The sequence below is a fragment of the Paramisgurnus dabryanus genome, chromosome 12 (assembly GCF_030506205.2).
Source record: "Paramisgurnus dabryanus chromosome 12, PD_genome_1.1, whole genome shotgun sequence".
NCBI classification, from domain to species: domain Eukaryota; kingdom Metazoa; phylum Chordata; class Actinopteri; order Cypriniformes; family Cobitidae; genus Paramisgurnus; species Paramisgurnus dabryanus.
Window position 1 is genome coordinate 11,807,775 of NC_133348.1, and position 14,240 is coordinate 11,822,014.

Here is a 14,240-nt window from a genome sequence, read left to right on the forward strand (position 1 = left end):
GAAGTTAGGAAATGGTGGAAGAGATGGGTTTTTAGCCGAGTCTTAAAGACAGCTACAGTGTCAGCTGATCGTGTCACGACCGGCAGATCATTCCACAGTTGTGGGACAGTTCCTGAGAAGGTACGCGTTAGTGTTTTCTTCCCTTTTTGAGATGGTACCACAAGTCGTCGCTCGGTGGCAGAGCGCAGTGATCGAGAGGGTACATATGGCTCTATAAGCAAGCGAAGATAAGGGGGTGCTGACCCAGTGGTGGTTTTAAAGGCCAGGAGCAGAGCCTTAAATTTGATGCGGGCTGCTAAAGGAAGCCAGTGTAACTTGACAAAGAGAGGAGTGACGTGCGCCCTCTTTGGCTCATTGAAGACCACTCTTGCCGCTGCGTTCTGAATCATCTGTAAGGGTTTGGTCGTGCAGGCTGGAAGTCCTGCCAGTAGCGCATTGCAGTAGTCCAGCCTGGACAGGACAAGAGCTTGGACCAGGACCTGCGTAGCATGCTCATCTAGGAAAGGTCTAATTTTTCTAATATTGTAGAGGATGAATCTACAAGAGCGAGCGGTGCTGGCAACATGCTCCGTGAAGCTAAGCCGATCATCAATGACCACTCCCAGGTTTTTGGCAGTCTTGGAAGGCGTGATGGTCGAGGAACCTAGCTGAATGGAAAAGTTGTGCTGAATCTTTGGTTCGGATGATATGACAAGCAGTTCTGTCTTCGCAAGGTTAAGCTGGAGATGGTGATCCTTCATCCTTCATCTCAGGCATGCCGAGATGCGGGCAGAAACCGTAGGATCATCAGGGTGGAACGACAAGTGGAGTTGAGTGTCGTCTGCATAGCAGTGGTAGGAAAAGCCATGTTTCCGAATGACAGAGCCCAGGGATGTCATGTATATCGAAAAGAGCAGCGGTCCAAGCACAGAGCCTTGAGGGACCCCGGTATCTAGACGTTGGGGTTCGGAGACGTCACCTCTCCAGGATACCCGAAATGACCTATCTGAGAGGTACGACTTGAACCATAAAAGCGCTGTGTCAGTGACACCCATAGACATGAGAGTCGACAGGAGGATGCGGTGATTGACGGTGTCAAAAGCTGCAGATAGATCCAGTAAGATCAGCACAGATGATTTGGAGGCTGCCCTTGCCTGCCTTAGGGCCTCAATGACTGATAGCAGCGCAGTCTCAGTGGAGTGACCACTTTTGAATCCAGACTGATTGCTATCCAGGAGGTTATTTTGTGTGAAGAAAGTGGAGAGCTGGTTGAACACAATGCGTTCAAGAGTCTTGGAAATGAAGGGAAGAAGAGAAACGGGTCTGTAGTTCTCTAGCATAGCAGGATTGAGAGTGGGTTTCTTCAGCAACGGGGTTATCCGGGCCTCTTTAAATGCTACAGGGAAGGTGCCAGTGGAAAGGGATGAATTGATAATGTGAGTGAGAGCAGGGATAACAGACGGAGAGATGGCCTGGAGGAGATGGGTGGGTATGGGATCTAGCGGGCAGGTAGTCGGATGATTAGAAGCCAAGACCTTGGAAACATCTGCTTCGGATAGGAGAGAGAAGGAGGGAAGGGAGCATGTCTCAGGGATTTGAGAATGCGCAAGAAGCGGCGGCTCGGAGAACTGACTGCTAATAGTTTTCGTTTTCTTCACAAAGAAGGAAGCAAAATCATCAGCCGTTAGGTCGGATGAAGGTGGAGGGGCAGGGGGACAAAGAAGGGTAGAGAAGGTCTTGAAGAGAGTGTGAGAGTCAGGTGAGTTGTTAATCTTTGAATGGTAGTATAGGGTCTTTGCAGAGGAGACATCCTTGGAGAAGGAGGCAAGAAGAGACTGATAGAGGCAGAGATCAGAAGGATCATTCGATCTGCGCCACTTCCTCTCTGTAGCCCTGAGTGTGGAGCGATGCTCACGGAGAACCTCAGTTAGCCAAGGAGCAGAAGGTGTGACCCGGGCCGGTCCAGATGTCAGAGGGCATAATGTGTCTAAGCAGGATGTAAGAGTGGAACAAAGTGTGTCTGTGGCATTGTCAGTATCTAACAGAGAGAGTTGGCTGGGAGCGGGCAGCGTGGAAACAATCGCAGAGGATAAGCGGGAGGGAGAGAGCGTGCGCAGGTTGCGCCTGAACGTGACCAATGGGGGATCGTATGTAGCGACAGGGGGAGTAAGGTCGAGGTCGAGAGTAATTAGGAAGTGATCAGATGTGTGAAGTGGGGTGACCTGGGTGTGGTAGGTGGAACAACAGCGTGTGTAGATAAGATCTAAAAGATTACCAGACCTGTGTGTTGGTGAAGTGGGGACTCGCTTGAGGTCAAACGACGCAGTCAGGGTGTTGAAGTCAGCTGCCTGTGGTTTCTCCAGGTGGATATTGAAGTCACCAAGTACTACTAAAGGAGTACCATCCTCAGGGAATGAAGACAGAAGTACATCTAACTCCTCCAAGAAGTGTCCAAGTTGACCTGGGGGGCGATAGATAACTAAAAAATGCATTTTAGTAGGGTGGATGATAGTAACAATATGCGATTCGAAAGAGTTGCTGTCACATGAGGGGGTTTGCTGTTGGAATTTCCAGTCCTTTGGGATGAGCAGACCAGTTCCTCCACCCCTTCCTGTTGTGCGAGGACTGTGTGAGAAAGTGTAGTTGTTGGAGAGGGCAGCCGGAGTGGCCGTGTCCTCTGGTTTAATCCATGTCTCAGTAAGTGCTAAAACAGAAAGGCCAGAATGTGAGGCAATGGCAGTAATGAAATCTGCTTTGTTGACAGCAGATTGGCAGTTCCATAAGCCAATGGGAAGAGAGAGTGAGGCAATAGTGGAAGGTGGGAGAGTGCGGAGGTTATTAATATTTCTTCCACGGCGACGTGATACAACAGATTTACGAGTTGTAATGACAGTAGAGATTTGAAAGCACATAGTAAAAATTATAAGAATAGGAAATGTAAAAGAGAGGAAAAAGAGTGCTATATAGATAAATAGAAAAATATAAAAAGTTAGTACAAAAAGTGCAATACTTAAGTGCCCAGTCGGTGTCCCTGCTCGGTGGAGTCGCGCAGGTAGAGTCGATGGTCTTTACACTCTTCGGTCTTCACACGACGAGGGCTGCACGCGACCGCTGCCGCGGTGGACTGACTGGTTTTATAAGTGCTTCAAATGTGGGCTGAAACTCAGCAGGCCACGCCCGAAAACAATCAACAACACGTTAATGGCCGAAACTACTACTGTATTTACTGTAATACACTAAAGCACGCGAGGACACGCGAGAACAAACGCGGATTGCAGCACGTGAGACAAAGGTAAACAAGAGAGCGTTTCTTAGCAACGACACTGCGCTAAAACTTCACAAGTCTAAAATCAAATACACTTACACGTTTCTGTGGACTCCTGTTGATAACTGCTTCACCTGAAGACTGAACTGTTTACTGCTGTTTAAATACTCTCCTGGCGTTGGCCACGCCCGAAAACAATCAACAACACGTTAATGGCCGAAACTACTACTGTATTTACTGTAATACACTAAAGCACGCGAGGACACGCGAGAACAAACGCGGATTGCAGCACGTGAGACAAAGGTAAACAAGAGAGCGTTTTTTAGCAACGACACTGCGCTAAAACTTCACAAGTCTAAAATCTAAAATCAAATACACTTACACGTTTCTGTGGACTCCTGTTGATAACTGCTTCATATTGATTTGTTATTTTCCTTACAACAAGATGAGTTCTCCATTTTGGTGCACAGTTAATCCTGATATACTGAAAATTATATTTGCATTTATATTTTCTTTTGAAGTGAAACCATGTGTTTGTGCTAGAATACTGCTCAATATATTATGAGAATTTGAAATGTAAACAAACAGAACTGAGAAGACATTTATTAACTCGTATGTTGGTCTCCGTATAAGAAGATAACATGACAGCATTTAAGGATTTTAGGACACTTGAGCTGCAGTTAAAACAGTCACTTGTTATCCAAGCAAAACAAAATAAGTGACCGAATAGTACATAACTAATGCAATACACAGAGCTAAATATAGATAGTGATTGTTACTTTCACTCATACAGACAGAATGAACATTTAATAGACGACTAGTTAAAATAGATCACACTGTAAAAGTGACTCAATGGACCAGAGTGATTCAGCACTGCATGCTCTTTAAGAATGAGTTTGACCGCTCAAGGAAAAGAGGCGGTTGCCATGGAAACCATGATTTCAATAGATGTTGTCATGTGCCTGAGGGCAGATTTATACCAGTTTTAATCTTTCTGTCTTTGTACACTTTTAAATATTTACCCTGATAGTGCTGAAATCTGTGAAGTGGCCACATACACGCAGTTGGTTTTGTCATCTGATTTCCTCAGGCAGATGGTAGTGTCTCATGGGGATTTAATTTACTGTGACATACGCAAACACAATTGGGCATCTATTTTTAATACCCAAGGCCTGGACGTTTGTGATTGAAGTTCTTTGTTATAGCTAAAAATGATGACGTTATTTACTGCATTAATGCCTGTTTACACCAAAAAAGATGCTTATTGCCTGCTTGTTAAGTCTGACCTCACACGCCACCGCTTCCAGACCAGTCCCCGCACCCCTTCTCCCAGAATGTTTTAGATGTCTCCCGATATAAAACACCCGATTCAACTCATCAGCTTGTTAGTGTACTAATTATGAAAACAGGTTTGCTTTTATGTGTGATATGAATAAATAGAAAAGAGATTAACATGCATCAGGAGGTCTTAACAACAGCACAGAGATTGCATGCTTTGACAGAACACTTCATGATATATAACAAAAAGCTTATTATGTTACATGCCTTTGGAAAGCTGAGATTCTTGTGATTTTGTATGATGTAAGACACAATCAACACAGCAGGTATGATTACTGTCCTTTTTATTAGCCACTTTTTTGCTTTTTACAGGAATGCTAAGGGAATAAAAGATTATCAAGAGCTATTATTTTGTGCTTTATAATGTGTGATGTGTCACTGTCTAAAACCTCTCTCTCTCTTTCTTTCTCGCTCTCCCAGGCACTGCATCAACTCTATTATGATCCCAACATTGAAAATAAGAATCTGGCTCAGAAATGGCTCATGCAAGCTCAAGTGTCTCCACAGGCCTGGCAGTTCTGTTGGGTTTTACTGAGACCAGAGAAGGTAGGAACATATTGTTCTGTTCTGCACTCCGTCATCGTCTCCATGCTGCTCCATCTGTTCCTGTCTCTCTTACCTAAATCACAAACATCCCGCCCAACACCTGCTTCTCTTCATCTTCTTAATGCTGAGATAGGGCTGGACGATATGGCCAATATTTCTATCAGCGGTATACTTCTAAATTTCGGTTGTTACGGTATAAATCCAGACTGATTTCACGGAAAGTGATGTTATAGTCATTCAAAATTGGATTAATTTATTGATTACCATAGCATCCAGTTTATATATACAATATATATTTTTTAATATTATATTGTTTAATAAGAGGACATTTGTTGTGGGCACTGTTTGCAGTTTATCCCAAGTTATTGGATTTATGCAACATGATCTCACAAAAAGTTGTGTTATAGTCACGATTAATTTATTTGTGTCCATGATTCAGCTTTTTTGTGCCTTGAGCACGAATGTCTTTTTTGTGTCACTCGCACACATTTCTATAAATAGTTTTTCTTGTCAGTAGTTTGTTTGTAGGTTTTTTTTTTTTCCGTTTCATTTTATGTATTGTTTTCTCATTGTTTTTCCTATTTTCTTACTATTGTCCCTTGAGATTTGAGTTTTTGTTACATTTTTAGACATCCTAACCCAAACCCCAACTCTAACGAGAATAGTTTTAAAAGCGGAAGAAAAACGTGTAGAAACCAATACATTAAAGTACATCCCAACACAAACCCCAAATCTAACCCCAACCCCAAGCGACAATAATTTAAAAATAGGGGGGAAAAAATTGAAGACCATACATAAAATGACATGAAAAAGAAAGTTGTGATGAGGGCACAAAAACTATTTATAGAAATTTGTGCGGGTGACACAAAAAAGACATTCGTGCTCAAGGCACAAAAAAAGCTGAATTTTGTGCCATGGACACAAATAAGTTAATCACATTTTTCGTGACTATAACACGACTTTCTGTGAGATCATGTTCATAAATCCAATAACTGTATGAAAGCCTTGGGATAAACTGCAAACAGTGCCCACAACGAATGTTGTCCTATAAAATAATATAATATTTAAAACAAATGTAATTGGTTTAAAAAAATTGATGTTTAGCTTTCATGCAAAATTAAATAAAACTTAAAACATTCTTAAAACAAGCAAAAAAGCTGCACATTTTACTTGAATTAAGTGTTAAAAAAAGATTAAAAAGATTCTTTCTGCTGAATATATGATATGATCTGAATTAATACCAGCTAATATATGTATTCTCAATATGGGTGTCAATCTTTAAAAAGTAATTTAAGCATGCCAAAGTCAATTTTAATTAAGGTTGTCACGATTTCATGATCGATAGATTTTTTTTAAATTGATTTTTTTTTTTAAATCGAAATCGATCGAAATTAAGTCACAACCTCGAACTTCGAATAAAAAAATGGAATCGTCGATGCTGCCATGCCCCCATGTCACGTCCGGTCGGCTTGCCAAGCTTTTGTAGTGTAAACACACATCTCATTTTTTGTACTTTCAAAAAAAGGTAAAAATTGAGAATCTAGAATTGAAAATTTAATCGAATTGAGCATTTTGAGAATCGTGACACCCCTAATTTTAATTATAAAATGTATGTTTGGCCAGCGAAAATGCTCAGTGGCTAGTAACTTTGAAAAACCACTGACCACAGTGGCTGGTGAGCAAAAAGTTAATGTAAAGCCCTGGTTATATTGTCTGGATCATCAATTTCTGCTAATGCTGTGAGAAGATTTTATGCACTGTATATATCTCTTCTGCTTTATTCCTAAAGGAATCTGTTTACCGGATAAGGTTCTTTCTTTATCTCCACAGGTCCCAGAGATCCAGTATTTTGGTGCCAGCGCTCTCCACACCAAGATTTCTCGATACTGGAGCGACATCCCCGCCGAACAATACGACACGCTCAAATCACAGCTGTTTTCACAGATCGCCCGCTTCGCTTCTGGCTCTAAGATCGTTCTGACCCGCCTATGCGTGGCCCTGGCGTCCCTCGCCCTCAATATGATGCCCGAGGCGTGGCCGGGGGCTGTGACGGAGATGGTGCGGATGTTCCAGGAAGAAGGTGGTGAGGTGGACGGCCGTGCCCGCTGTCTGGCACTGCTGGAGCTCCTCACTGTGCTTCCCGAGGAGTTCCAGACAAGCCGGCTGCCGCAGTACCGTAAGGGACAGGTGAGGGGTGCTCTGGGACGCGAGTGGACGGCCGTTTACCCTCTCCTTCAGCAACTCTTAAGGCAGGTGGACTCACCTGCGTTGGTGAAGGCCCGTGTGCTCAAGTGTCTGTCGAGCTGGGTTCTTCTAGATGTTCCCCTCAACGAAAGCGAGGGATTGGTCGAGGCCAGTTTTACAGCGCTGGCAGATCCTGAACTGTTCGACACGGCAGTGGAGGCCATCGTGAATGCCATTTCACAGCCAGACTCACAAAGGTGAGTCTTTATCACTAAAATGCACGTGTTATACTTCACAGCTTTAACATAATTATTTGGTGCCCATTCAAAATTTCAGTAGTAGTGATATGTTCGCTTGTTTCATTAGTATTTTTAGTATCGACTTGTACTGTTTGCACATTTTTATGCATGGTTAAATTAACAGCTTTACAAACAAAAAAAATGAATGAAATACAATAGCTGTTATGGAAAAATATGCACAGGTGAGATAAAAGTGACTGATGGGGAGAGAGAGAGAGACTGGGCAAAAGAAGGATGGAAACAAAGAAAAACCAAAACATAGACGCAGGGGGGCAATGGGTGTCAGGTTTATTTCAAGGCTGGCTGCCGTTTCCATGGAGACAGAGCGAGGCAGTGATGTCTCACGCTCTGGTTGGTACTGATGCAGCAGTCCCCCCTTCCTGAGCGAGCAAGCGAGAGAGAGACAGGCAGTGGATGCTGAGGACGAGTGTTTAGAGGTGGTTGTATCCTTGACTGTGGAGAGCTGGAGATAAAGGTTAACTGCATCATACGTGTTCACAGTCGTCCTGTCTCACAGCTCGAGGACTCTTGAGTCTTCTGTTGTACCTGTTTCTCCAGGTGTCTCTTTGTAACATGGATTTGAATGATATCACCCGACACAGGTGACCTTTAGAGAGATTTTCTTTGGGATCTTGTGCATTGATGGAAAGTCTGTGATATCACTGAATATGTCAAGTGGTGGCTGACAGAAATTGGTTTTTAATGGCTGATGGGAATGTTTGGAGGGCAGGGTGGCTAATGGGCTGATATAAGAGTGATGTGTCGTATAATAAAGTGATAAAGGAACATATGAGCTAATGTTGGTGGAAGTAAACCAACATTTATTTTACACTTTATATTATGCTTATATCAGGGTTCCCACGGATCTTTGAAATCCTTGAATCTGGAGGAAAAAATTCAAGGCCCTAGGAAGTTTTTGAAAATATACATACATAGATACAGGTCATTGAAAGTGCTTGAATCTATTTTATGCAAGAAGTTTTCTGAAAAAAAAACCATATTATTTTCTGTGTAGTGTAGGATAATATCATAAAAACTCTAGACTTTTTAAGCACACGTGCTAAACTGTTCACTTTAAATGCTTATATATTCTGTATGTGAATGTTGATTCATACCAAAATGCTTCTTTTGCATAGTTGTGTTTGACGCATAAAAACGTCTCGGGTTACGTATGTAACTGTTGTTCTCTGAGAAGGGAACGAGACGCTGTGTCTCCCTTGCCATACTTACTGCGTCCCTGTAACGCTGTCTTTGGCAATATTTCAGATAGCGATATACTTCCTGGCTCCCGCGTCACCCTGTCTTTGTCATTAAGCCTCACCATTGGTGGAATTTGATATACACATTCAGACGCACTTACCCCTGGAGGCGTCCACAAAGTGTCACCACAGTGACGCAGCGCGAGTTCCCTCGAAAGGGAACTGTAACAATGTATCTTTTAAGGTAACACGATGTAACCTTGCTCTCACTTGAAATGTGTCCCCACATTTAGTTCTTGAGGGTATTGGACCTGGAAAGTCCTTGAAAGGTCTTTGAATTTGAAGTTAACTAAGGTGTGGGTACCCTGTTATTTAAACAGTCATATGGGTCTTATGTGTTTAATTTGGACCATAATATAATTAATCAAATGTGACTACAAATCCAGTAATAAGGGTCAATTTTGAGATTCATGCATCATCTGAAAGCTGAATAAATAATTTACATTTATTATTATTTATTTTTAGGATAGGACAGTATTTCATATATATATATATATATATATATATATATATATATATATATATATATATATATATATATATATATATATATATATATATATATATATATATATATATATATATATATATATATACTATTTAGAATCCTGAGGGTGTGAAAAAATCTAAATATTGAGAAAATTGCCTTTTTAAGTCCTAAGCAACACATATTATACACATTTTTTTTATATATTTATGGTAGTTTTTACTAAATATATATTTTACGAAAATATTTCGATACATCTACTAAATATCTTCACAGAACTTGCTACACAGTTGTATGCGTTTGGTTCTTTCTTTTCAGTATGACAGGTGTGTTACTTCATAATGTATTTAAAGGTCATATCTGAAGGATCCATCAATTTTTGTTTTTGTTTCACTTTTGTCCTTTTTCCTCATCATTTTCTTCCTGTCACAATACCCTCTCTCTCTCTCTCTTTCCCTCCTTTTCTCACCGTCGCCTCATCTCATCGTCTCTTTCACTGTTTAAACACATTACAATCAAGCCTCTCGGGATGATGCCATTGGACCAAATGCATCCTGTTGCTAGGCAACTCATTTCATCTGTCTCCTGGTGTTTGAGGGTAATTACAGAAAAAGGGAGAGAGAGAGAGAGAGAGCGTCTGTGTCCGTAGAAACGGTGTGAGATGGGAGGTTTTCACATAGGAGCATTAAAGGTAACCAAATCAATCTGTGCTCTGATGAATCAAATATACATTCATAATTAAGAGAGAGAATGACAGATGAGCAGGTGAGAAGCTCATTATCATTAATGGCCTGTAAAGTCATTCAAGGTTATAATCATTCAATACAAAACCATCAAACACTTGCATGGAAAAGGTCTTTTTAGCTAAAATTAAAATAACTCTAACTTAGATATGCACAAAATTTAAACCGATTTTGTATTTATAATAGAAGATGACTTTAGGTTTTATAGGAGGAGCTCCATGCAAACACCACTGAATGTCACCTTCGTCAAAAATAAGATATTGATATTAACCGAATGCTCTCGACTAGAGATGGGAGGGTGTGAAAATTTAATATCATGATTATAGTGACCAAAGTTATCACGGTTATCAATATTATAATGGTTTTGTTAAATTGAGATGGTTCAAAAAGAACTGTTACACACACTGAAAACATTTGAACAGGTTTTTTATTTTATTTCATGTCCCTGAAATTATTTCTGTGGTAAAAAAAAAAATCTGTCTAATAAGTTTATTGTGAAGGAATACAATACATTATTCCTTAAATGCCTTCTTGTGCAAAAAAACTATGTTGCATGTGCGTGCCTGCGTCAAACTAATTCTGGCTGGACAGGATTTGCCGTGAGTTTTCAAAATCACGGTAATGAAACACGTTTGTAATGATAATTACATTTTTAACGATATTATTAACCGTCAGGCCCTTTATCGTGGCTAATCGTGAAAACGGTTATCGTCCCATCTAGGGATGCTTAACGATTAATCGCGATTAATCGTTAGCAGAATAAAAGTTTTTGTTTACATCATATATGTGTGGGAACTGTGTATAATAACTTTGTATAAATAAATGTACACACATGCATGTATGTGTTTTAGAAATGTTTACATGTGTATATACATTTGTATATTTATGTATAATTTATATTGTATATAAATATAAATACTTAATATATACCTTTTTTTTCTTAAAATTATACATGAATGTGTTCATATTTATATATATACATATTTATTATACACAGTTTACACACATATGTGATGTAAGGAAAAACTTTTATTCTGCTAACGATTAATCGCGATTAATTGTTTAGCATCCCTAGTCCCATCCCTACGTCTCGACACATGTTATATATATAATACATTTGCTTTAAATACGCTCAGGCCGTTCAGAAATACCACTTTGCTGTGGTAAATGCTGGAGTAAAAATGACAACCCTAGGAGGCATAAAACAGACAGCGATCTGTTCAGTCACTGTCGCTGAAGCACGAGACAAGCGGATATTTAAATGGGCAGTGTACTATTTTAATTCAGTCAGTTTGACATTGCTTTTTATCCAATCATGACTGTTGACACCTCAAATATGCAAATGAGAAGCTAAGGGTCTGGGAATGCACAGTGTAAAATCTCAGATTATCTCTTAACCCCTGGTTAAGTATGAACAGTGATAGGTGAAACTGATAACCCAGGATTCCGTTAACCTGGGGTTTACTATATCAAGTGTGAAAAGCCATAGGCTGTCTTGTTTCATAAATGCTCAGTTTTACTGTATAGTTGCAATTTACTGCTTTTTACGCTTTAGTAAGTTTACAGCACATTTCCTTGACAGCAGCGTGCTGTGTTGTGCATTTTTGCAAATAAAATGCAGTCATAACAATTAGATTTTTCACGCATGCTGTAGTTGTCTTAAATTATGATGGAGTGATGCAGATGTGAAGTGCTGCCCTATAGGGTGTGAAGACTACAACTAATAAACATATTTTTAAAACTGGACAAATCTGGACTATAGATAATTTTTTCTGATGTAGTGGAAAATCCTCGCTGACCTTGACTTTTTTGTCAGGTTTGTGATTATGTATTTATTTATTTATAGTCTGATGTAAAAGCATCTTAAAAGCAGAACTCATAAATAAATCAGAGCATCACTTCACCCGTCATTAGATCAAACCAACCAGGAAAACCAAAGAGTCATAAACCAAAAACAAGTAGCAGTTTGTATTTAAAGGGCACCTATGGTCTGATGTACGATTTAAAATTTCCTTTGGTGTGTAAGTGTGTATTAGTACATGTTAACGATATGCAAAAGGTACAAACACCAAAGTAAACGATGATACAGCAATGAGATTTGAGTGTTTCTCCCTTTTCAGGAAAAGTATCGGAACCGCAATTCTTGACTTGGTATTGGTACCAAAACAAAAAATTTGGTATTGTGACAACACTACTCTTTCTATATATAGCCATCCCTTACCTATGTCCCATAACAGTTTATATTTTCGAGAAAGAGAGACAATGCGTGTGTGCACTATTAATTGTTTAATTATCGATTATTTGTTGTTATGCATCAATGCAGTAATCGTTCACATCAACATGCCGATGCATTTTTAAAACGATTATATTCAACAGGCTTAGTTTGTATGTAATACAGTTTGTATAAATTACCCAAAATGTACAAATAGTTCCCTTTAATTCCTTAAAGTCGCAATGAAATTGAAATGAAAAACTATAATTTGTTTTTTTACAAATTACTTCTCTGTGAGCTTCATTATTTAAAAAAATTAATGTGCCCTCATAATCTTTAATCAAAAACGCAAATCTCTTCCCCTCCACCAATCTCTCTTTACTTCCGGTCATATGGTGTGGCAGGTGGGCGGGGTTCGGGAAAAGATTGCTGCGATTAGCAATTAGCAACACGACCCAACTTCAAATGATCCAATCAGATCTCAGTGAACAAATTCAAATCCAGCCCTGCCTTATTTCATTTTAGAAGCTGCTTCACTCGGATATACATCACCACGGGAAAAATAACGCAATTGCTATTTCTGTTTCATGGCGACTTTAAGTTTACAACTTGGAATATTTCCAGATTTCTCAAGCTTTGCAACCTTACAACATCTCAACGAACCAGAAACTAAAAGTGATAACAAGATGCAACCCCATGGATCACACAATTTGTTAACATGGAGTAATAGCTGTTTTGGCTTTTTTATTTTACTGGTAAAAATAACCATATATGTACATGCATACGATGAGTACCTTTAGCTTAGCGCACAGCATTTTATTGGATGAAAACGCGCCGCAAAAAAAATATGCGTCGTTAAAGCTCACCAATCAGGTTGTGATCTTATCCAAATGCCTTTAGGCTCGGTTTACTGCTAAGACACCAGTGTGAATGTTAAGTGACAAAAGAACCAAGAAGAACCAAACTAGTGTGACCACGACCTTAGTAGTATAAATTGTCATTAAAGGGACACACAGCTGATCTCTTATGTGTATGCGGTTCAGACACACCAGTGAAGCCCATAATGATTCGATCCATACACATGTGACCTTCTGCTGGTGACACCTGACAAGGATAAGGATAAAACGACAGAAAGGACAGATTGTTCTAGAAACACTGAGACAGCAGGACGGGTGAAGTTGATGTTTAAAAGCTGTATCAGCAGTAGAAAAATAAGCGATACAGATTAATGTTTGTTCTGTGTTTACAAGTAAACTAGCCATGCAAAGATGTGTTGCATTTAAGGTTTACAGTCATCATGATTTCTTTACCAACCTTTTCACCATCCACTGTCTTTATATAAAATTAAGTTCACGATCTATCATTTATACTTATTTAGATTGCATTATTTTTCAGATGTGAAATCCCTCAAGTGTTTTCTCCTGTTATCTGAAATACAGTGATGCTCCTGAATGTCAGTGATTTGTGTGACATGCTGTGCTCTGTCTGTCTCTGTCAGGTACGTGAACACATTGCTGAAGTTAGTACCACAGGTCCTACAGCTCCAGGAACAGTTACGAGACGCTGTACAGAACGGAGACATGGAGACGTCACATGGCATCTGTCGAATCGCTGTCAGTCTGGGAGAAAACCATTCGAGGTACAGACACGCAAACGCAAACCAGAGCTGATGAAATGTCAATCACATGAGAGAAAAATGCGGATCAGACACTGATCTTTCATAAATTATTCAGTTTTCAATAAAAGCAAGAAGGTGTCATCGATCTCTGTCTAAGCAGTCCATTTACAATGGCTGTCAAATAATGGCTTTGATAGATGCTTTTGTCTAAAGTGACTCACAGTATAAAAGGTCTTGTGCACTTGAATTCGAACCCATAATCATTGAATATTAAAACACAAAACATTGTTGTTATATGATATGTGCACCT

At 39.8% G+C, this 14,240-nt stretch overlaps 1 protein-coding gene across 2 annotated transcripts in view; it reads left to right on the forward strand.

Moving 5' to 3' along the window:
• Nucleotides 1-14,240, forward strand: part of ipo13b (importin 13b) — a 48,387-nt gene that overhangs the window by 15,723 nt on the left and 18,424 nt on the right. For both annotated transcript variants that reach the window (XR_010528697.2, XM_065256419.2), the window contains exons 2-4: nt 5,003-5,128; nt 6,959-7,569; nt 13,811-13,951. Coding sequence is in view for 1 of the 2 variants with exons in the window: in XM_065256419.2 (XP_065112491.1) it covers nt 5,003-5,128; nt 6,959-7,569; nt 13,811-13,951 (878 nt within the window). In the remaining variant the exon portion in view is untranslated. The remainder of the gene's footprint in view (nt 1-5,002; nt 5,129-6,958; nt 7,570-13,810; nt 13,952-14,240) is intronic.